This window comes from Rhineura floridana, chromosome 2 (genome assembly GCF_030035675.1).
Source record: "Rhineura floridana isolate rRhiFlo1 chromosome 2, rRhiFlo1.hap2, whole genome shotgun sequence".
In the NCBI taxonomy this organism is placed as follows: domain Eukaryota; kingdom Metazoa; phylum Chordata; class Lepidosauria; order Squamata; family Rhineuridae; genus Rhineura; species Rhineura floridana.
The window spans coordinates 163,427,934-163,453,410 of record NC_084481.1 but is presented as its reverse complement, the minus strand read 5'-3'; the positions used below and the strand labels follow the sequence as shown (position 1 = coordinate 163,453,410).

Sequence of the window (25,477 nt, the reverse complement as noted above, 5' to 3'; positions counted from 1 at the left end):
ATCGAAAGCCGCTGAGAGATCAAGGAGAATCAACAGAGTCACACTCCCCCTGTCTCTCTCCCGACAAAGGTCATCGGCTGTTTCTGTGCCAAAACCAGGCCTGAGAGCCGACTGAAATGGATCCAGATAATCGGTCTCATCCAAGAGTGTCTGGAGCTGGCCTGCAACCACTCATTCCAGGACCTTGCCCAGGAATGGAACATTTGCTACCGGCCTATAGTTATTAAGATTTTCTGGGTCCAGGGAGGGTCTCTTCAGACAGCCAGGGACCACCCCCTCTCGCAGAGAGGCATTAATCACTTCCCTGGCCCAGCCAGCTGTTCCATCCCTGCTAGCTTTTATTAGCCAAGAAGGGCAAGGATCCAGCACAGAAGTGGTTGCACGAACCTGTCCAAGCACCTTGTCAACGTCCTCAAGCTGCACCAACTGAAACTCATCCAAGAAATCAGGACAAGGCTGTGCTCTGGATACCTCACTTGATTCACCTGCTATAACACTGGAGTCTAAGTCTTGGCAGATGCTAAAGGTTTTATCCTGGAAGTGCAGTGCCAAAATAAAATTTAAATAACATCCCAGAAGCATATAAAGATCAAATAAGGAACAGGTTCGAGGCTTTAAACTTAGTTGACAGAGAACCAGAAGAACTATGGAATGAAGTCAGAGACGTTATCAGAGAAGAATGCAAAAAGACAATACCTCTAGTTAAAAACAGAGAAAGACCTCAATGGATGACTGAAGAAACTCTTCAAATGGTTAACGAGAGAAGAAAAGCAAAAGCAAGAGGAGATAGAAACACAGTCAGGACCCTAAATGAAACAATACAGTGACTAGTACATAGGGACAAAGAGAACTATTACAATAGTTACTGTATAGAAATCGAAGAGGACAACAAAAAGGGTAGAACAAGAGCCCTGTTCCAAAAGATTAAGAGAAATGAAAAGGAAATTTAAACCAAGAGTAGGGATGTTGAATAATCAACAGGGGAACACACTGACTGACCGAGATGAAATAAAAGGAAAATGGAAGCAATACACTGAAGAACTCTATAAAAGAGATGCCCGGATGACAGATTCATTCACGGAAGAACCGTATGATGAAGAACCAGAAATTTTAGAATGTGAGGTGAAAGCTGCTCTTAAAATACAAATCACCAGGAATAGATGGCGTACCAATAGAGTTGCTACAAGCTACTGAGACTGAATCTGTCCAAATTTTGACAAAAATCTGTCAAGAAATATAAAAAGCTAAACAATCCCAATTCCAAAGAAAGGGGATCCCAGGGAATGCAGTAATTATCGAACTATTGCCTTGATATCCCATGCAAGTAAAGTAATGCTCAAGATTCTACAACAAAGACTCTTACCATATATGGAGCGAGAAATGCAGACATCCAAGCTGGATTTAGAAAGGGAAGAGGCACCAGAGATCACATTGCAAACATACGTTGGATAATGGAATGGACCAAGGAATTTCAGAAGAAAATCACCCTGTGCTTTATAGATTACAGCAAAGACTATGACTGTGTAGATTATGAAAAACTATGGAATGCTTTAAAAGAAATGGGGGTGCCACAGCATCTGATTGTCCTGATGTGCAACCTATATTCTGCACAAGAGGCTACTGTAAGGACGGAATATGGAGAAACTGACTGGTTCCCCACTGGAAAGGGTGTGAGACAGAGGTGTATCACCCTATTTATTTAATCTATACGCAGAACATATCATACGGAAAGCGGGATTGGACTACGATGGAGGTGTGAAAATTTGAGGGAGAAATATCAATAATTTAAGATATGCAGACAATACCATACTACTAGCAGAAACCAGTAATGATTTGAAACAAATGCTGATGAAAGTTCAAGAGGAAAGCACAAAAGCAGGACTACAGCTGAATGTCAGAAAGAGTAAAGTGATGACAACAGAAGATTTATGTAACTTTACAGTTGACAATGAGGACATTGAACTTGTCAAGGATTCAGTACCTCGGCACAGTCATTAACCAAAATGGAGACAATAGTCAAGAAATCAGAAGAAGGCTAGGACTGGGGAGAGCAGCTGTGAAAGAACTAGAAAAGGTCCTCAAATACAAAGATGTATCACTGAACACTAAAGTCAGGATCATTCAGACCATGGTATTTCCGATCTCTATGTATGGACGTGAAAGTTGGACAGTGAAAAAAGCGGACGAGAGAAAAATCAACTCATTTGAAATGTGGTGTTGGAGGACAGCTTTGCGGATACCATGGACTGCAAAAAAGGCAAATAATTGGGTGTTGGAATAGTTTAAAAGATCAGGAAAATAAAACAAGCAGCTGAGTGTTCTAGATCAGGCTTCCACATTTTCATTCACCATGGCAAGTGTGGCACTATTCCTCTGAGAAATGTGACAGCGTTCCTCCCAAAACAGGTGGATGGAGATTATCCTGACAGTTGTGCAACAATCCCAATCTGTTCCCTAACTAAAATGTCAGGAGGAAGATTGAAAGTGATTTGACAACTGCATGCCCAAGATGTCCAAAGTATCTCTGCTACAGAGGAAGCTTCTGTCTCCTTTTCCTGCTCTGCATCACGGAAAGGTAGTGATGGATTTTCTTACTTTTCAATAGCAGCAGTTCAGGTTGTACTGACCAGCAGCAACCAACCTGGTATGCTCTCCATTTCCCCTTCCTACTGGGGGGGGGGGGGATCCTTGGCCACTGCTCAGTGATGGTGATTGAAGCATCTCCTGGGCTCCTGCTAGGAGGAAGGGCGGGATATAAATCAAATAATAAATAAATAAATCTCCACAGAGCAGAGACAAGTCCAAAAGTCTGGAGGATGGAGGATTCTGGCAACCACAATTGTAGGCTTGGTTAGCAAGGCCAATCAAAAATTATAGGTCCCTGCTCTGAAAGAGCCAGAATGTTAACTGGAGCACAGTGCAGGGAGCATATTACCCCTGTGCTTTACCGACTCCGCTGGCTCCCAATTTGTTTCCGGGCCCAATTCAAAGTGCTGGTTTTGACCTTCAAAGCTCCTGTGGAATCGTGTTCCCGATGAGGTGCGCCTGGTGCCGACGCTGCTATCTTTTTGGCGCCAGGTGAAAACCTTTTTATACTCCCAGGCATTTTAAAGTGTACTTTTACAATATTTTATTACTATGTTGTATTCTGGATGTTGTTTGGTTCTCGTATTGTTTGTGTGTTTTTGTTTTTTTGAGTTATTATATTTATTGTATTTATATATTGTGCCTGCTTTTACCTTTTATGTACACCGCCCAGAGAGCCTTCGGGCTTAGGGCGGTATATAAATAAAATAAATAAATAAATAAATGGCCTTGAACCAGTGTATCTGAAGGACCACTTGCACCCATATGCTCCTGCCCTGGATTTAAGATCATCTGCCTCTGGTGTCCTCTGCATGCCTGGAATTAAAGATGTCAGACTGACAGGCACGCAAGAGACAGCCTTTTCAGTTGTGGTTCCTAGGCTTTGGAATTCACTGCCTCAAGAAGCCCATTCTGCTCCCTCCCTGATGGTTTTCTGGAAGTTCATAAAAACTATCTTGTTCCAGAGAGCTTTTGAGAGTGTCTGACGGGTGAGTCTGACATTGTCTCTACGTTTTCTATTTTTAAATTTTCTTTTTTAGTTTTTATCTTGTGGTTTTCACTATTGTTTCCCCATATATGTACTCATAGATATACGTAGGTTTGTCGGTTTGTTTGTAAATATATGCTTATTGTATTTTATGTACAGTAGGGCCCCACTCATATGGCAGGTTAGGTTCCAGACCCCCGCCAGAAAGTGAAAACCGCCGAAAAGCAGATCAGCTGGGTTCTGGAACCTAACCCGCTGATCACACCAGAGGAAGAGAAGATCAGAACTTCCCCTCCTCCGGTGCGATCAGCTGGAGTACGGGCGTCTGACCGACCCCGAGGAGGAGAAGATCGGCTGTAGCACACTACAGCTGATCTTCCCCTCCTCTGGCATGATCAGCGGGGAGTGCGGGGAGCTCCAGCCCCCCCTCCAGCTGATTGCCCCCACTGGTGCTGTATTAACGGAATCCCGAAAAGCGGGGCACCGAGAAGCAGGGCCCTACTGTATTTTAAATAATTGTATTTTATGTATTTTTACTTACTATTTTGTCTTTTGTTTTTATTCTGTATAATTTTATTATGTATGTGTGTGATTTTATTGTAAGCCACCCTTAGTGCCCCATTGTGGGGTAGAAGGGCAGGATAGAAATATTTTAAATAAAAAAATAAACAAACTAATAAAGAGACACACCAATTACTCTTAGGTGTTTTCATGTTCTAGCTTGCAGGCCGAGTAGCCTAGAAATGAGGCAGGCAATTTAGGAGGCACATGCAAGGCATGATGCACAAAAAATATGTTAATGTTCTACAGCAACTGGGGATACTAAGTTTCTGTGATTCTCTTTTAAACAGCACTATGTTGCAAGCAGAGACATACTCATGTTGCAAGATGCTACTGAAATTTATTCAACATAACTACATATAACATATATTCATATGGAAAGATGTAGAAAGTGAGTCTGAACACAGGTATTGGGACCTGTGCTTTTTAACTTGTTCATAATAGATCTGGAATTAGGAATAAGCAGTGAGGCAGCCAAGTTCACTGATTATACTAAATTGTTCAGGGTGGTTAAAGCAAAAAGGAATTGTGAAGAACTCCAAAGAGAGCTCTCCAAACTGGGTGAACGACAAATGAAATTCAGTGTAAGCAAGTGTAAAGTTCTGTACAAAAAAGAGAGAGAAAAAAATCTTAATTTCACATACAAATAAATGGGGTCTAAACTGGCAATGAATGACTAGGAACAAAGCCTAAGGAGTCAGTGGATAGATGAATATGTTGACCTAATGTGTGACAGCTGTGAAAGACCTAAGTCCCATACTATGGATCATTAAGCAAAGGACTGAAAATAAAACTTCCAAAACACAATGCTGGTATAAACTCTATGGTGCAACTGCACTTGTAACACTGTATACAGTTCTGGTCACATCACATAAAAAAGGATACTGTTGAGCTGAAAAGGTTCAGAAAAGAGCACCCAAAATGATCAAGAGGATGGGCCAGTTCTTCGAAGAACAATGCTTATAGTATCTGGGGCTTTTTAGTTTAGAAAAAATGTGAGTAATGGGTAACATGACAGGAGTATATAAGATAATTCATGGTGTGAATAAAGAAAAGTTTCTCTCTCTCATAATACTAGAAGCTGGAGCCATCCAGTGAAGCTGAGTGTTGGTAGATTCAGAACAAACAAAAGGAAGTACTTCTTCACACAGCACAATTATTAAACTATGGAATTAGCTCCCACAAGAGCTAGTGATTCATTTCGATACTAGCCACGACGGCTATGTTATATCTCCACTGTTGGAGGCAGCAGGCCTCTGAATAACAGCTGCTGGGAATCACACGTGGCGAATGCTGTTGCACTCAGGTCCTGCTTGCAGGCTTCCAATAGGTATTTGGTTGGCCACTGTAGGAACAAGATGCTGAACTAGATCCATCAGGGCTCTTCTTGCGTTTGTATGGTAATACTATTTACACAAATATAATATTTTCATCAAAATAGCTGTAACCCTCAAAAATTAGGAAAGGTGTCTTAGCAATACTTTTGTTCTATGACCTTCACATTCAAGATTATTTGCACACTTTGTCAGACAAGGGGGGAATCACTTTGGTCCTGACACACCAATGAATGAAGTTTAAACATTGCCACACATGCTACTGGTAAGCTTTGAACATGCTGTGGAAATCAGTTCTTCGGTGAACAAGACTGCACAGGCAAATCTATTAATAGATACATCCTCTATATTGAGATTTCACCAACAGCCATCAATATCTCATTCACAAATAACAGCCTGACTTAAAACTTCATTTTAAAATCTACAATAAATAATTTAACCTCTTTACCACACTGATAACTTAATGCCCTGACTTCTAGAATTCCCTGCATATTAACCCCTTTTCTAGCTTAGGAGGACTGCCCCCTTGCAAATTACTGAAACATCTTCACCTTGATGGACTGGATCAAGCTTGTGCACTCCCCACCCTAAGGCACCACGGTGATGAAAACAACACTGCAATACCAAATTGCCTCAGTATCCCAGAGATATATCTATTTAAATGCAGCAACTCCTTTAATTATGCAAATCAACACAAGGTTCTTCAGAGTATTCATAAACAAAATTGAAGTTGCCAAACCCAAGTTGTCAAGGATTCAAAAAAGCCCATGTATCTTGTTGCCAGGATGCTTAGGAATCCAAAATATTTATTCAATCCAGAGCCCAAGAACGGAATGCTTGATCTCTGGTTTTTAAAATATTTTTGTAGCACTCCATAACAGAGACTCTTCAGACTTTGCCTTTGAAAAAAAGATTTTGTCATAGACTTGACAAAAGGGGTGGTGACCCAGTTTAACCCTAATCAGTACCCAGAACCTGGCTTGAGATGTATAGAGATGAACCACTTGAACAGTGATCTATGACAGTGTAAAATTCAACATATATGTAAAAGGGAAATTGCAAGAAGTCCAACATAGAAACATTTGTTTTCATAAGAGGGAATCTCTCAAAAGCTGAGGGGATTGGAGAAAAAATGAAAAGGGAGAGACAGATCTCTTCTGGAAGCTTGGAAGTTATTTTAAAACTATTACCAGACAAAGTTCCTCACCGAAGGTTACTAAGTAAACTTTCATTCATTGACTAGGAGGACACAATCTTATAGCTGGGTTAAGTGGCAGAGAGTAGCAACAGTGCTTAAGTTTCACAATGGGGAGAAGCATTCAGTGGGGTCCCCCAAATGTATGCAGACCAGTCCTATTACGCATAAATAGCCTGGAGTTTGGGGTGAGCTGGCCAAATAAAAACTCCTACAGCGCTGGCAAATGAGGTTTCGATATGCATGTAAAGTGATGCAGAATGGGGGGGAAATTAGAAAGAGAGTGTATGTGTGTTGATGGAACCTGAATTGGCTATGGCTACACTCAAGTAAGATCTTTGGGCAAAGGGTAGACAGGTCACCGAAGACATCAACCAAGCATGCAGAGGAGGTAAAAAGGCAAACTCCATATTAGGAACAGGACTGGAAATAAAATTGTCATAATTTACCGGCATAAATCTATGATGGGGCCACACTTGGAATAATGTGCACAATTCTGGTTGCCCAATCTCCATATGGATATTGTAAAACTAGAGAAAAGTTACAGAGAAGAACAACTAGGATGATCAAGAAGTTGGAGCACTTAGGATGAAATATATGGGGATTTGTAGTTTTAAAAAAGATAAGCCAAGGAAAATATGTTACAGGTTTATAAAGTTATGATTGGTGTGGAGACAGTAAAAAGATTTTTCTCCCTCTCTCATAATATTTGTTTCATTTTAGTTATTTCTAACTTGGGTTTCATTTCAACTCATTACTACACAACCAAAAAAAAAACCATTATAAAAAGAACAGAAACACAGCAAACAATAAAGCAGTGAAACAATCCAATCTCAGAAGCAACAATACAAACAATTTCCACAGTTGTAGCCATATTAGTCTTTTGCAAAAAAGCAACAAAGAGTCTTAAGTCACCTTTACAACTTACACATTTATTATATATCAAATAAAATCAATTATCAGTGCTCAAATAAAAATCTTCAATCAAATAATTTAGACCTAATACTTAAAAGCTACACAAAGCAACTTCAAGGTAAACCAATTCCATAGCCTGACCAGGCCTTCTCCTTGGTCGCCATCCAGCTAACCTCCAAGGGAGGAGGGGAAATCAAACAGAGGGTCTTTGAATAGGTTCCTAGTGATCTGGCAGGTTCACATGGGAAGAGGTGATCCCTTAGATACCTGGGTCCCAAGCCATATATGGAGCTTTAAAGGGAATAACAATTATTATTTTATTTATAACTCAATTTTGTATTAAAAATATTATCATTATCATTATTATTTGATTTATATCCCGCCCTTCCTCCCAGCAGGAGCCCAGGGTGGCAAACAAAAGCACTAAAAACATTACAACATCATAAAAGCAAACTTTAAAACACATTAAAACAAAACATCTTCAAAAACGTTACTTTAAAAAGCTATCAAAACATCTTCTAAGATTAAAAACATTTTTAAAAAGGTTTAAGAACATATTAAAAAGCCATTCCAACACAGATGCAAACTGGGATAGGTCTCAACTTAAAAGACTTGTTGTACCCAGTACTTTGAATTATACCTTGAAAACAAACATGAAGCTATTTTAACTAGTGCTGGGATGAATATCACTTGTGAAACTGGAGGCAATAATAGGTAACTTTTGGGGATGAATTTATAATTTTTTCGTCTTATCTTAAAATCGGCCTTTCCTCACCTGGTGTCCTCCAGATGTTGTTGGGCTACAACTTCCATCACCCCTGATCATTGGCCATTCTGGCTGATGCTGATGGGAGTTGTAGTCCAAACACCTGGAGAGCATCAGGTTAGGGAAGGATGCCTTAAATCCACAAGGTGGCCAAGGGATTTCTTTTCCTCTTTAACAGAAGACTTGCCATTGGAGTAGTGCAGCTGCTCCATCCACGTTCCTGGAACAGAATGCCTTTAGGAATGACACTATGTGGACTTCCGGGAAGGGTGACTTCGCTTGTGCCTGCTTTTGAGACGGGCTCCCGCCTCAGAAGAAGCTTTTTCAGATATAAATCAGTCAGAACATTTTTTTTTTTGACTGATGAAATTTCTCCCGGGCAGGGAGAAATGTAGAGATCAACCTCAAAAGCCTGTTTTTGTTGGGAGGACTGGATTTCATTAATTTATGAGAAAAGGTCCAGCCAGCAATGCCGGACGGACTTCCGAACAAGCTCTATCTGATTAATGTGACACGTTTATCTTTTCTTCAAAGAGAAAACGGACTAACAGGCAAGCACCCTTCTTTCTATCTTTTTTTTTTACTTGGTTTAAATTGTTGCAGCAAAAAGAGATTTGTCAAATGAATCAGCTTTAAAGAACTTCTGGGTGAGCTATAACTCTTCTCTGTTATTCACGAAATTAACAGCTTATCTCTGTTTCTGTCGCAAAAAGCTGTCCTGGAAGTGCATTCTAAAGATATAAACAGAAGAGGGATTTCTATTCCGAGGAACATTATATTGTCTGGGACTATTCTCTTTTTGGTCTATTTTATTTTGACGAATCTGCTTCTTCACGACGCCACTAACTGTTTTGATGCTGGGAACTAAATTTGTTTTGTATTCTTGAACATAGAGAGATAAGGCAGGCTGCTCTGTTTATACTGTGATGTCATCAAGCCTGGAATATTAACCCAATTGTTGCTGAAATAAGAAGTGGTTCTTCTTTATTTTTGTTTTGTTTTTGTGGTTTTAAAAATGGCAATCAAGAAAGTGGCTGAGAATCTGGAATTATGTTTCAGAAAATAATGGATGAGATTGAGATAACGAAACAAACCCTGCGACAGGGCAGTAAGGAGCTGAAAACTGAACTGAGCAAAATGACGCAGGAGCTTAAAGAAATAGGGGATCCTGTGAGAGAGGAGAATGAGATCAGAGATGAGAAAAGAAAAAATAAAGGGAAGATACAAGCCCTGGAGATTGGAACAAATGCGGAATTGGAAAAAGATCTGGAGTTTATGGATATTAGAAATAAAATCTACTGTTTGGAATTTAACGTTATCTCTGAAGAAATTAATGAAGATATTAGAGATAAAGTTATCAATGGCTTGGATAATTTTCTGGACTGGAATGACGTGATGGAGCTTGATATAGAGAAAATCTATGGAATTAACTGCAGCCATGTGACAATGGAAAAACTCTCAAGAGATGAGCCAGTGCATTTTGTAAAAAAGAAGAACAGAGATATGACTTTACAACAATATTTCAGCAACTTATTCAGAATCGATGGCAAGAAAATATTTGGGATAGAGGAAATTCCCATCAGACTCTTATTATATGACTATGGCTATGACAGCAAGATTATTATGGAATACTGATAATGGAAGATTGGACACTGAAATTACTGGACTTAACAGCACTATTGAAGATGGAAGATGGAATTAATAGGGATAATGGAATAATGGCTATTGAAATTATTGGACCTAACAGATTTTGATGAGATGGATTAATCGATATGTTTATTTGGACTATGGTTATGACAATAAGATTATTATTATTATTAACGAGATGGATTAATCGACATGTTTATTTGGAGAAAAATTGATAGATATATTTCTTAAAGAATTGAAACCTCTCTTTGACTTTTTGTGGAAAGAATAAAGTAATGTTTATGAGATTTGATGATTAATTAAGATTACTGGAGGAAAGTGATTTTATAATATAATTTAAGAGACAGGATTGTTATATATTGTAGACTTATAACTGATCTGCGACAAATGGGAAGTCAGCATTTAATTTTTTTGTTTAATCATTTTTGTTTTGTTTTGTTTTTTGTCTTTGAATGTTTTATGATTTTGTTTTGTTTGTTTTATGAAAATTTGAATAAAAATTATTGTAAAAAAAAAAAAGGAATGACACTATGTCATGACGTAGCATCATTCCCAGGGGCATACTTGAGGAGAGAAGATGGCTGTCCCCATCAGACTTTTATTTTCTTATGCTACTTCAGTCATTTAAAGCTACAAATTATGTTCTTAATAGTGATCCTCTAATTTCTCTACACATTTTTATTCTTTCCCAGTTTTAGACAACAATTTCCTCTCATGCCCTGCCAACTCCCTTCCTGTCTGCATCTGAATTTAAAGCAAACTCAATTTTCCTTATGAGTTTATATATTACATAGTTCTGTTTGTGCAGTCTGAGAATAAGTGAACAGCTGATGTGAAATAGACAACATATTTTAAGCAAAGTGGGGGAGGGAAATAACCAGCATTTCTAAACAAAACACATTTGTGTTTGCTAAAAATTGAAGATACTTACTGGGCTGATTTGCATAAGGTAGTTTAGGATAGTTTTAACATGTCCAATAAGGGCTTGCAAAGTTTTCAGTATTTCTGTGTGCTGCATAATTCAAAGCAAACCTTACGTTAATACAGTAGAGATCTATCCCCACACCAACAATGTATCTCTAGGTTTTCATGATGTAATTTCCTTTTACCACTCTGTTGACAAGAGTTCTGCTTGTCTGCCACTTCCAAATATAGTCCTTTCAAAAACTGTTTTAATCTTACAAAAATGTACAAAACTAATGCAGTATTTTATGCACATATAAAGGCACATTTTAAAAAGCCCTAAGCAAACTAAGTATAAAACCCCACAAAGCCCAGGCTCGCTATACACATCTTTGGCAACACAAGGAAAGCCAACAGTAGCAAGGGGTGGGGGACAACCTAAGAATGGCTCAGGCCACAAGTGGTAACAAACACCACGATCCAACTCAGTGGAGGCTGCTGGAAACAAAGCCAATAGAAGGGGCTGCAACATCCTACCACAATTCAGGAGCTGGTGGGAGGGGAGGATATTGGCTGTGCCAGCAAGGCTCAGCAGAAGGAAAAGGAAGCCATGTTTCCTTCCACTACCCCTTTTCCCGGTGTATCAGCTGCTAGGACTGAGGGCCGCAGGACAGAGCTGAAAGGGCTCAGGATGTGGCATAAGTCCCCCTCCCCTTGGTTCCTCCTCAATACCTCCCCCAGAACACCCCTTTTTGGGCCTTCTGCTGGCTCCACTTGCATCAGATGAGCCGGCTGGATCCCGGTTTTGCCCAAGTGGTGGCAGAGTTCCCCAGCTGCACCCGGGGAGAGGGAGACTTTTGCTGGTGCAGCCTGGCTATGCCGACACCCTCCCTCCTCCGCCACATCCTGTTTCCCCTCTGCCTGGTATATATGCCAGTCGGATTGCACCCTGAGCCAGCCAAGTCAGAGATTAATTAAGAATTTCTGTACCAATACATCTGTGTGTGTGACAGTATGATTTTGCAGGAACATTTGCCCCTTTTTGAAGCAATGTAATCTGGACAACGCAACTATACAACTGCTGGCAGAAACTGCACTGGTTCCTACTCAGGTTGAGAATCGTAGCTGCTACTCTGACCCAGGAAAGATTCCATTTATCATTGACACAATAATTCAAAATGTAGACAAAGCCTTTCAATCAAATATAAAAATCTACAGTCACCCTTGAAGAGTTTTATTGGCCTTTATTATTCACAGAAACCACACCCAGCTAGGGAGCTTCCTCGACCTTTGCTCTTTTGGTGGGAAAAACTAGCAGCTGCAGCTTCATCTCCCTGACAACACAGGGATGCAACGTCCCCTCCCACGTCTCACTAGGTCACTACTGCCATGGAAGTCCCAGTTTGAGCACATCTTCAGGTGAATTTGTTGCTACTACTGCAAATCTGATGTATGCTTTCTAGTTAAAGTTTTCCCAATTATTTATTTATTGAACACATATCTCACCCTTCCTCCCAAAGGAGCCCAGAGCAGCAAGAAAACCAACAACCCAAAATGATTTAACTAAAAGAAAAACCTACTAAACACAGTTTAAAACGTTTTAGAACACATTTTTTTAAAAAACTAATACACATTTAAAAGAGTAAAAACACAGTTAAAACATTCTAAAACACAGCTTTAAAACATACTTTCAACAGTGATTTTCAGGTTGCCAGGAACAGTCCTCTGCAGCCATCAAATGCCTGGATAAACAGGGATGTTTTCAAATTCCTCCTGAAAGTTAATACTGCTAGAGATAGATGCACCTCACTGGGGAAGGCATTTAACGAACGGGGAACCAAGCAACTCTGGATGTATTGCCTAGACTTCAAATTTTAAAAGATTTTTTAAAATATCATTTTAGACCTCAAACCCAAACCCCAGCAATGGTGAAATGCTTCCTGGGACACATCTAGAGATTTCTTCTGAATGTGAGGAGGGCTGCATCAGTCAACCTAACCACACCCATGCTCACCAGTTAGTCACATCCATTCTGTGCTTTAATTAACTACAGAATAGGGCTATACTACAAAAAACCTGGCAGGGTTAGGAACATAGGAAGCTGCCTTATGTTAGTTAGACGATTGGTCCACTAGCTCAATACTGTCTACACTGACTGGCAGTGGCTCTCCAGCATTTCAGACAAGGACTATTCCCAGCTCTATCTGGAGATGCTGGGGATTGAACTTGTGACCTTCTGCATGCAAAGCAGATGCTCTACCACTGAGCTATGGCCTTTCCCCATAGGGTTTAACAGGGTTAAAACTGTCTGGCACAGTGGGAGGGGCTATTGCCAAGCAAATAAGGAACAGCTTGGACTGTAAGCAACCCACACCAACCCTTCCCATTAGTCTATGCCACAATGCAGATCTGGCGGGGGGGGACTTCAAAGTATGCTTGAAAACAAGAAATGCAAGTAAAACCTTGCATGAAATTTTGAAGCTAACTGTTCCTGTACAGAGTCACAAGTTTCCAACTACCTGAAAAATGTGCTGTAAATATTTTTGTATTGTGCAACTGCTACAGTGGCACAGCTCCAAAATGCCTACAGGAAACAGTACTTTCAAAGTAAGGAAAGAGATGACCACAGTGGTTCTATATATTTAGAGTATGTCTAGACTATACACATGGCAAAATATGAAATAACGATTCAAACTATTAAATTATGACTGTTTTGATTTATATCCACTATTAAGGCAGATGAACTTTCCTGTTATAGTCCAAGGTTGTGCAACCATCATTTCCCCCAAAACATCTAACAGATTATTTTTGCCTACTTTTTCCTTATTTGTAAGCACCAGAAACCAACAAGAATTATTCTTACACATCTGAAGTCAGAGGTTTCTGAAACAATCATTGCTTCAGCAATAGCAGTAGTTCTGAAATATCAATTTGATTCCATCACCTTGTATATTTTTCTCTCAACAAAACAGGCCTCTTAAAACTGCATTCTACACATGCAGACCCCAGTTAGGGCACTCTGCTGAAGCTCAGTGGCAGACAACATGCTCTGCATGCAAAAAAAGTCCCAGGTTCAGTCCCTGGCATCTCCTGGTAGAGTTGGGAGAGACCCCTGTCTGAAACCCTGGAGAGCCACTGCTAGTATACTGAGCTGGTCTGATGATAAAAGACAGCTTCCTGTGTTCTAGTAGTTTAGGTAGCATTCTTCAACCAAGTATAAGTTTGTAGACAAGGGTAGGCAACCTCTTCTCCATATCTCAATCAGGCACCAAGAACAATTTGCATAAACTAAGTAGAAGCTGATAAATGCCCTCACTAGATAGAAAGCCCCAAAACACCCAACACTGTCAATGTAAAATGCTCATGCTCATAATAAGATCCCTTAAAGCATGATCACACTGAAATCATGGGATTTGGAAATACTGCACACATGCTCCTCCTTTTCTCCTTAATGAGGCCTTTCAAACTGCCACGCAGGATGATCATGCTTATCTCTACAGCCATTAGAACTAGAAAGACACTTTTTAAAGTAACATTAAGGTTGAGAGATGCCAAGGAGAACCTATAGGCCACACAAGGCCTTACTCCTTAAAGATCAGCCAACATCACTAATTCCTCACAACTGCACACTGAGCATGTGGCTTGAGTGGATAATTACAAAGCTTGGTAAAACAATTGTGTGATTGGTAAAAACATGTTGAAGTACTTATCTAGCCTTTAAATCACCCTACGTTTACTACACCACTATAAAGTTGTCGGATGTGGACTGAACACATTGTATGCACAAGTTAACTGCAAGTGGGCACATGTTGAAGCAAACGCATGCCCACCTCACAATGTATCAAATTCTGTATGGATCCCTTCAAAACATATTCCAAACATGTCAGTTTAATTGTACTAATGGCCTCTAGTACTAATACAGAAACAAAAGTCAGCCACTTGGTCAGTTACGCTTGGAAGAAGCTACCCTTCAAGAAGAAAACTTGCTTGATAAGGCAACTTTTAGAAATGGCTTTTGCTAGGAAATGTTTAATCATAAGCAAACTATAATTGCTCATCTATTACACATTACATCTTAGGATTGAAAGCCATGATCCATCACTGTCTCCTGTTTCCTTGCCAATAGTGTATTGCTTTCAATCATGTTTAAAGCCTATTTTTCCTAGTGATAATAAAAAAGAAATAAGCAAAAAAGACTGAAGTTCTGAAATGTTACCATTTACAGTAAACTCTTCCTTGGCCATAAGTCTTTCCCAATTTTTTTGTTTTGTCTTAATTGCAAAGAGCTTCCTCTCCTGTCAACTTGTAGTAATTGTTAATAAAACAAGTAGACACTTGCAGTGACCTCTTCACTTCAGTAGTTGCAACCTCATGCAGGGTTCTCCCTGGAGTCTCATTTGATGAACCACACATACATCTTTTACAAGTCAGCTTTTGGCTTGATTGTGTTTACTTGAATTTACCACGAATGAAATGTGATCAAGTGTCTGGTTGCCACAGCAACACCACACTCACCAAAAATTATTCTCATGCATAGGTGGTAAAATAAAGTCAGGGATACGAATGGAGGAGAAACAGTATCTCTGTATAAAAGCCATAACCAGGAGATGCCCATTTCCCCATTTTATTCCTTAAAGCACTCAGCAAATTATTTTGGTTTAGGAAAGCAAACTTCAGTACCACAAGTAAGCACCAGAATGTCAGAATCATTGGGCCAACATTCAGAGAACAATAAACAGAGAGAAAGATTCTCAGAAGCATCCTGAATGCCATGGACATATGTCACTGGGGCAGAGTCCTCTAAGGCAGGAAAAGGGGCATACAAAGCAAGGCTAGGACCTGGCAGCAAAATCAATCTCTGCACATTTATCAAATTTATTGTGCACCCATGGATTTGATAGAAGTCATACAGCTAGCCTACAAGCTGATATTACTGGACCTAAGTTAATACTTACTGTATGTACCTAATAATAAACACTAAAGAGAATTTGTTTCACTACAATCCCAACCAACCCACTTCTTAATTTACAACATACAAATGTTTAAATCAAGGCTGGGGAAACTGGCCCTCCAGATGTTGCCCAATTATAACTCCCAGTATCCCTGACCACTGGAAGGCCACAATCCCCAGTTTAAAACATTGTGTGCAGTCTTTGTAATCTCCCATTTAGTGATAAGATACTTAAGTGGTGACCATCCTTATTAGCAGAAACAAGTATTCCTAGGCTTTGGATTATCACAGAAAAATGTCACCTAAAGTACACATAAAAGCTTCCTATACAGTACTAGAGTCTCTTAGCCTATATTTATCTATAACCTCTAAGATGTCTGTCATTTCCTTGAGACAAGACAATAGTTACAAGTTAAACTTAGCAACAGACATCAACACAAGCAAAGATAAAAACTGTAGCCAAGTGCCACAATAGCCAGGCATTTATCAGATCTCTAGCTGTGGTGCTCTGTGCAAGAGAGGACATCTTCTACTCCATCACAAGATGCAGATCCGATTGTATAACATTAGCAGTAACATTTCCTTTCCATCTGTTTTTGTACTTCTAGGGACCACACAACAGTAATCACTGGGAAGATGTGCAATGATGTTATTTATATACAGGCCTTTCGCTGCTGCATACACAGCAGTGTACACATGATGAAAAGCTACAGCCAATGGAGGATTCCGAGGGCACAGAAGCACAGCAAGACACCCCACGTGTAAGATTGCCACCCATTACGATTTACACGCGGATTAAACATTACATTAATGTTTATACAAAATACTTTTTGTGCACGAATTCTATAGCGTGTGAAGTGGCCATAAAGCAGATCAACTCTTGTTTATTAAAAAAAATGAATGAGCCATTGCACTCAACGGGCTAGATATCACCGTTCCATTGCTTATTTTCTGTTTACGTTTTTAAGTGGCAGGAGAAGCAGCCTCCGTTTGGCCGATCTCACATTTCCACAGAAACGCCAGGTGCGAGCACCTAACCGGCACCAAGTGGCAATAGCACCTGTGGAACTGAACTGCCCTCCACCAACAACAAAAACCCAGAAAAATAAAGTAAACATGAGAAGAGCGATTGAGCCGTCGAGCGGCAGCTAACCAGCCCAGTTCGACTAAGAACGAAGACCCCCGAGTGAAAAGACGAGAACCGTGACAGGAGAGGAAAACCTCGAGAACAGCCCCCCTCCCCCGCATAGTGGGCGAGAGTTAGGCCGGGCCCCTCACTCACCATGTATAGCGTGAAGGGGAAGCCCAGCAGGAAGAGCCACAGGTAGAGGTGCAGAGCATTAACCCCGGCACCCTGGTGCGGGTCCTGGTACCAGCCACCGCTCAAAGCCGCCCACACACCCTGGCGCAGAATGTGCAGCACCTGGGAGCCCATGGCGGCCTGGCCCGAGCCCGGTCACTTTACCCGCCCTGCGAGCCCGGGCACAACTGTCCACCGCTTCCACAGCCCGAGCCTCGCGACAGCCACAAGAGCCGCCACCCCCTCCTCCGCCTTCTTCTTCTCCTCCTCCCCCCCGCCAACGCCGCCGCCATCTTACGTCCGGGCCTCGAGCCGCGCGTACGCCCGCCCGCCGGCCCGCCTGCCTATAGACCGGCAGCCCTTGCGGCGGCTTCTTCCACCGCACTTTACCATCGCTGACGCTCTCTCCTTCCCCGTGAAGGCGAGGAGCGGTGGAGGAGGCAAAGAGAGATATCTTGGCTTCGGTAGCTGAATGTGTTCTCTAGCTCGCCCCCAAGCGAAGGGTACGAGCTACTAGCGAGCTCAAAGCGAAGCGATGGGACTACACATTGATGAAGTACTAGTCAGCAACGTATTTTCTTGTTTGCGGGCGCTGATTTGTGAGTAGAATCAAGACACAGGGCCAAGAAGCCCAGGCAACCTCTGTCTTCTCTCTCCTCCCGACCCCCAAGCCGGCTGCAGCTATTGCCACACATGTCACTCCTTTCCGTCCTGGGTTGCACAGATGTCTACAACGACGCTGAAGTTGGTTCCTAGGTCCCAGTTTCTTATTTGCTTGAAAGTTCAAAACACTAAAAAAGAAGAAAAGTTGACAGCTACAGCAACTTCAAGCCAAAGTTAACATGTCTCTGAACCCCAAAATATATGTTGGGGTACCCTGTATGATATATTGCTGTGATCAGGGGACTGTCCCCGTCAAGAATAACAGTACATTTATGCAATCAAAATCATTAGGCTTCTGATATTATCATAAATACATAATGATGTCATTAAATCATAAAAAATAAGTAACTGGGGGTGCCCACCACAAAATCTGCTCTGGGTCAGGACAAATCATACAGCCCAGGAAGGGGGAGGGTGTCCTCTATGAGATACCACTGCTTCCCGCCTGGCCCAGAGGTTCTACTGGGTGCAGGGCACAGATGAGGGCATCTACGCAAAACTAACATGGGCAAAAACACAAAGGAAAAAAAACTGGGGGTACCCACTCCAAAATCTGCTCTGGGCCAGGACAAAGCATACACCCCACGAAAGAGGAGGGTGTCCTTTATGAGATTCCAGTGCGTCCCACCTGGCCTAGAACATCTGCTGTGTGCAGGGCACGAATAATGGCATCTTCCCACAACCAAAATGGACAAAAAGAGGCAGAAAAAAATAAGCAAATGGTACCCACCCCAAAATCTGCTCTGGGCCAGGACAAATCATACACCCCAGGAAAGGGGAGGGTGTCCTCTATGAGATTCCAGTGCATCCCACCTGGCCCCAAACCTCTGCGGGGCGCAGGACATGGATGAGGGCATCAATGCAAAACCAAAATGGAAAAAACATGCAGGAAAAAATAAGTAACTAGGGGTGCCCACCCCAAAAATCTGCTCTAGGCCAGGGCAAATAATACACCCAAGGAAAGGGGAGAGTGTCCTCTATGAGATGCCACTGCGGCCCGCCTGCCCCAAAACTTCTGGGCGCAGGGCACACATAGGTTCATCTACACACAACCAACATGGGCAAAAACAAAAAAATAAGTAACTGGGGGTACCCACCCCAAAATCTGCTCTGGCCCAGGACAAATCATACACCCCAGGAAGGGGGAGGGTGTCCTCTATGAGATGCCACTGCTTTCCGCCTGGCCCAGAGCTTCTGGGCACAGGGCACGGATGAGGGCATTATGCAAAACCAAAGCAGGCAAAAATATACAGGAAAAAATAAGTAACTGGGGGTGCCCACCCCAAAATCTGCTCTGAGCCAGGACAAATCATATACCCCAGGAAAGGTGAGGGTGTCCTCTATGAGATGCCACTGCGGCCCGCCTGCCCCAAAACTTCTGGGCGCAGGGCACACATAGGTTCATCTACACACAACCAACATGGGCAAAAACAAAAAAATAAGTAACTGGGGGTACCCACCCCAAAATCTGCTCTGGCCCAGGACAAATCATACACCCCAGGAAGGGGGAGGGTGTCCTCTATGAGATGCCACTGCTTTCCGCCTGGCCCAGAGCTTCTGGGCACAGGGCACGGATGAGGGCATTATGCAAAACCAAAGCAGGCAAAAATATACAGGAAAAAATAAGTAACTGGGGGTGCCCACCCCAAAATCTGCTCTGAGCCAGGACAAATCATATACCCCAGGAAAGGTGAGGGTGTCCTCTATGAGATACCACTGCTTCCCACCTGGCCCAGAGCTTCTACTGGGCACAGGGCACGGAGGAGGGCATCTAGGCAAAACCAACATGGGCCAAAAAAGAGAGGAAAAAAGTAACAGGGTGCCCACCGCAAAATCTGCTCTGGGCCAGGACAAATCATATACCCCAGGAAAGGGGAGGGTGTCCTCTATGAGATGCCAGTGCATTCCATCTGGCCCAGAGCTTCTGCTGGGCACCGGGCACGCGCAAGTGTATCTGTACAAAACCAAAGCAGACAAAAACACGCAGAAAGAGAATAAGTAAGTGGGGGTACCCACCCCAAAATCTGCTCTGGGCCAGGACAAATACAGCCTAGGAAAGGGGAGGGTGTCCTATACGAGACGCCACTGTGTCCCACCTGGCCCAGAGCTTGTGCTGGGCGCAGAGCACGGATGAGAGCATCTATGCAAAACCAAAGCAGACAAAAACATACAGGAAAAAATAAACCACTGGGGGTGCCCACCCCAAAATCTGCTCTGGGCCAGGACAATTCATACACCCTAGGAAATGGGAGGGTGTTGTTTATAACATACCAGTGTGTCCCACCTGGCCCAGAACGTCTGCTGGGCGCAGGGGACGAATAATGGCATCTACCCACAACCAAAATGGACAAAAAGAGGCAGAAGAAAATAAGTAACTGGAGGTGCCCACCGCAAAATCTGCTCTGGGCCAGGACGAATCATACACCCCAGGAAAGGGGAGGGTGTCCTCTGTAACATACCAGTGCGTCCTGCCTGGCCCAGAGCTTCCACTGGGCGCAGGGCACAAATAATTGCATCTACACAAAAAGAAAATGTACAAAAAGAGGCAGATAAAATAAGTAACTGGGGGTGCCCACCCCACAATCCGCTCTGGGCCAGGACAAGTCATACACCCTAGAAAAGGGGAGGGTGTCCTCTATGAGATTCCAGTGCTTCCCACCTGGCCTAGAGCTTCTGCGGGGCGCAGGGCATGCATAAGTGCATCTACACAAACCCAAAATGTACAAAAAGCATGCAGAAAAAAATAAGTAACTGGGGGTACCCACCCCAAAATCTGCTCTGGACCAGGACAAATCTAACACCCCAGGAAAGGGGATGGTGTCCTCTGTGAGATGCCATGGCTTCCTGATTGGCCCAGGTTTTCTTGTGGGCAGAAGATCTTAGCAACTATACACATCAAAATATTTAACTAATGTAGGGGGGGAAAGGAACTGGTGGTGCCCACCGCAAAACTTTATTTGAAATACTAGAAATCATACACATAGGAATACAGGACAGGGTTCTCTACCAGATGGCATTGGTTTCAACCCAGGTCAGAGCTTTTTGTTCAGTCATGTCACAGACAAGTTCTTTTATTTCTGATTTTAGTTTGTTTTTAACTGTATTTAATTATGCATTTCTAAACTTTTGTGATCTGCCTGGGAACCTTTTGGTTAAGGGCAGGGAATAAATCAAAACAACACCAAGAACATTAATTTATGTATAAGAAGAATAGCCAAAATATATAGGAAAAATTATAAGGAATAATAATAAAAATAATAAATTTTATTTCTAGGCCGCCTATCTGGCCGCACAAGCGGCCACTCTAGGCGGCGTACAAGATCAAGTAAAATACAACATACAAACTACATAAAAACCCAAGAACTACAATATAAAACGAAACCGAACCCACCCATAGCTAAAACCAATAAAATTAGGCTACCCCAGGGATCTTGTAGGCCTGCCTGAATAGCCAGGTTTTCAAGGCTTGGCGAAAACTTGGCAGGGAGGGGGCATGGCGAAGATCATAAGGGAGAGTGTTCCAGAGGGTGGGGGCCACGATTGAAAATGCCCTCTCTCTGGTCCGCACCAGTCTAGCTGTTTTGACTGGTGGGACCGAGAGAAGGTCTTGAGCGGCTGATCTAGTCAGGCGGCATATTTGTTGATGCTGGAGGCGTTCCTTCAGATAAGCTGGGCCGAGACCGTATAGGGCTTTAAAGGTTAGTACCAACACCTTGAATTGGGCCCGGTAAACAACTGGTAACCAGTGTAGATCTTGTAACACCGGAGTGATGTGATCGCGGCGACGGCTGTTCGTAATCAAACGTGCCGCCGCATTCTGTACCAGCTGCAGTTTCCGGACCATTTTCAAGGGTAACCCAACGTAGAGCGCATTACAGTAGTCTAAGCGAGAGGAGACCAGGGCATGTACCACCCAGGGGAGCAGATGGACAGGAAGGTAGGGTCGCAGCCTCTGTATTAGATGTAATTGAAACCAAGCTGCCCGGCTCACTGCCAAAACCTGAGCCTCCATGGACAGCTGGGAATCAAGGATGACCCCGAGGCTGCGGACCTGGTCCTTCAGGGGCAATTTTACCCCATTGAGCACCAGGTCTAAAGCTCCTAATCTTTTCCTGTCTCCCACGAGCAGTACCTCAGTCTTGTCAGGGTTTAGCTTCAGCCTATTTCCTCCCATCCATTCACTTACTGACTCCAGACACTTGGAAATGGTCTCCACAGCCAACTCTGGCGAGGACTTAAACAAGAGATAGAGCTGGGTGTCATCCGCATATTGGTGGCACCGCAGCCCAAATCTCCTGATGATGGCTCCCAGTGGCTTTACATAGATGTTGAATAGCATGGGGGCAAGGATAGAACCCTGTGACACACCACAATTGAGAGGCCAAGGGTCTGAGACCTTATCCCCCAATGCCACCCGTTGATGTCTGTCTGAGAGATAGGAACGGAACCACCGTAGAACAGTGCCCCCTATTCCCATTCTCTCCAGACGATCTAAAAGGATACCGTGGTCGACGGTATCGAAAGCCGCTGAGAGATCCAGGAGGACGAGGAATGCATGTTCTCCTTTATCCAACGCCCTCCTTAAATCATCCACCATAGCGACCAAAGCTATTTCTGTTCCATGACCAGTCCTGAAGCCAGACCAGTCCTGAAGCCAGAATGGGATGCCCATCCCAAAATATGATTTGGGGCACCACAAATCTTAGTTCTGCACATCAGGGAGACTGTCTTCTATTAGATGCTGTCCATGCATAGTTTAGAGTGTCAACTATGGAATTACATCTTTATGCTTCTTGAGTAAATCATTGTGTGATCCTGCCAAGTTTCCTTTTGCCATGGCACCAGATAACATACAGTCATACTTTGAGAAGAAGTTTTGTACAGTTGTTTTTTTATATCTCTAAAAAACGTATTACATATATAATATTTCTCCAACAGGTAACAACCATGTATACAAATGAACATATAAACAAGTGCAGACTTAATTTTTTTTAAAAAAAGAAATAAGGAAGTCATTATTGGAACTGGTAAAGCAGTAAACACTGGTAAAACAGTAAAACACATTTTTCTTAGAAAAATATGAGAACATTTTTGCAGTTAACAAAATTAAAACCGTTTCACATGGGCTGGAATTAAACGGCTTCACCCTTTCGAAAAAATCTCCTGGTTTTCAATCATCTCTTTAATAGTAGGAGATTTAGAAGAGCACCTTCTAAATTGCACATTGCAGATCATCTTCTGATAGTTATTATTTGGTCCTTTATGGCCTCATGGCTACAATATGACTACTATTCTTCTTTGTGAACTCTTGGAACAACTCATCTGTTACACAAACATTGCCACATCCTGTGTTTTGAAGGTCCCTAATTCCATCATAGAAGTTCCAATCACTTGCATTTCCCAGATTGTGGAAAGAAACAAAGTGATTTCCAGTGCTGAAAGTTATTCCTACCACTTTGTACCTGGAAAAAATAGTAAACATTGTTAAAATTAATACATTTTTGCAGTTCACAAAATCACATATAGCCCATCATCCTGTTCTCACCAGTGACCAACTAGATGCCTATTGGAATCCCAAAGAAGGTTATGAGGGCAACATCACTCTCCTCACATGTGTTCTCCATCAGCTGGTATTAAAAAAATTCACACAAATATGTTCAATAGCAACCTATACAGAGACAGTTGAGATGTTATGGCTTAATCTGTAGTTAGTTTACACACCATTACAAGATCTGCAATTTTCCTATTTATGTTGCACATGTGGATTGGAAAACAGTAGGAAAGGTTGGAGGGGGAGAGACTGGTGGAAGAACCACCACTTCCAAAGTCCTGCTGGGCTTGCGCTGGACAGGAAAGTGGGACTCTTTCCCCTGCCCACCTTTTTCCCTGCCAGTACCTCTTTCTTTAAAGAATAAACACGATCTCTCCCTTTACCTCCATTGTGAGGAAAAAGAAATACTCCAGCTTCATTGCTGTGCTAATGTAGTTTTCCTCCAACTGTGTATCAAAGATTGCCCCCCTGGGGCCCTTTGACCTCAGCACCCCAAGGGGGTTCTTTGCTTCCGAGAACAGTCCCAATTTCCTTGGGCCACTGCTTCCTGGGCAAACTCTCACTTCCCAGGGCCAGGTTACACCCAATGCCAACCCTGGAAGGGGTACACTGCCACCACCCCTTTACTAGCTCCCACTCTGAGTAAGGGGAACTCAGAGCACTAACTGAGATCCTAGAGTAGATGTATTGTTAAACTCTGCTCTAGAGCATTAGCCAACATTAACCAATGGTAGTCAGTAGTGACCAGTGATCAAGTTCTGGATTTAGAGTCATAAGCTCCAAGCAATACACACCATTTATAAAAGGGTAGTTTATTTAAAAGAAAAGAAAGGTATATACAAAAGGAGAGCAGCATATATTTCCTTTAAAGCTGATTGCCCTCAACCAGGCTAAACAAGAGATACATCTGCATAACAATTGTGAGAGATTCAAGCAGACAAAAGAACATAACAAGCCTGATCTAACCTAGGTATACTCACTTGAGTATACTCAGTTGAATGCCTGGTTCACCCTTAATTTTTATGGGTTTAGCTGGCAACAGGGAGGGGGCCAATTAGCCATCCTAGGCACCCCTTCTGTGATCACCTTCTTTGAAGATAAGGAGGGTTAGACAGTCCCACCCAGCGGTCCTGATCTGCAATACCCACTCTCCCTGACTTTGATCTCAGGAAGCAGATAAGAGGTAACAGATAAGGTTCAGCTGCATCTTCTTGACATTAGCAAATTGCCTGTCTGGCACTAAAGCACTTGGACTTCTCCAGCAGAGGATATCCCAGGGATCAACAAAGCTCCCAGAATTCCCTCTGGTTGAACCATTTTAACTTGACCAAACTTAGCTCAAACTTAGCTATTCTTGACACTGTGAAATAAAATGACTTTTTGTCCAGTGGTCCAAAGCCAACTGACTTGCCCAAGATATGGGTCCTGGCTTCGGTTTAACATGGCCAAGGAAAGTTCCACAGTGGTGCTGGGGTTTCCCACCTTCTCACTGACGACTCAGACCCAGAAAATTCTTTATTCTGAATCTTGCCTTGAAACTTTCAGAAAGCCCCAGAAAACCATGGCCCAATCTCCATTACTCACTGACAAGCCCCTCTTCTGTTTCTAAAGTAACTAGCCCTAGCCAGCATCCATTTCCCTTCTGATACCACCTTAACCTCTGAATGCGAATCTCCCCATTCACTTCATCTCAACCAACATCCTTCCCCTCACCCCAATCTCTTTCCCTGACTGCATCCTAGAGTTTCTATGGGTTTTCATGCATGATTTTTAAAACTGGTAGCCTGTATGCTTAACTTTAACTCCATAAAATTTGCCTCTTGTTAGTATACTATTCTTGGTACTGATTCAGCCTGTGATTTTGAATCTATAGTGATGCAGTTTGTATTAGAGTTACCTGCTGAACAGGTTACACCAGTTCCTTTAAAAAGTTAATTGTTTTGGCCAAACCACTTTCTTTGTGAGTTAATGGGACTGTTGACTGGCCGATGTACATGTCTACAGATGTGGTCCACAGCAGTACTGTTGCTATATGGACTGGCAGATGAGTGATCTCACCCCCCCGGAGGTAGATTTTTCTTTTAGTCTCAACTGTAGCTGGGAACTGGAGAGACAGA

General features: G+C 42.4%; 1 protein-coding gene across 3 annotated transcripts in view; it reads right to left on the bottom strand.

Annotated features, from left to right (window-relative positions):
* PCNX1 (pecanex 1) overlaps positions 1–17,408 on the bottom strand; it is a 159,877-nt gene extending 142,469 nt beyond the window's left edge. For 2 of the 3 annotated variants that reach the window (XM_061611183.1, XM_061611185.1), the window contains exon 1: positions 17,129–17,408. In XM_061611183.1, the coding sequence (XP_061467167.1) occupies positions 17,129–17,281 (153 nt within the window). In that variant the 5' untranslated portion in view covers positions 17,282–17,408. The remainder of the gene's footprint in view (positions 1–17,128) is intronic. The other variant, XM_061611184.1, reaches the window with a different exon arrangement.
* Between the last annotated feature and the right edge of the window lie 8,069 nt (positions 17,409–25,477).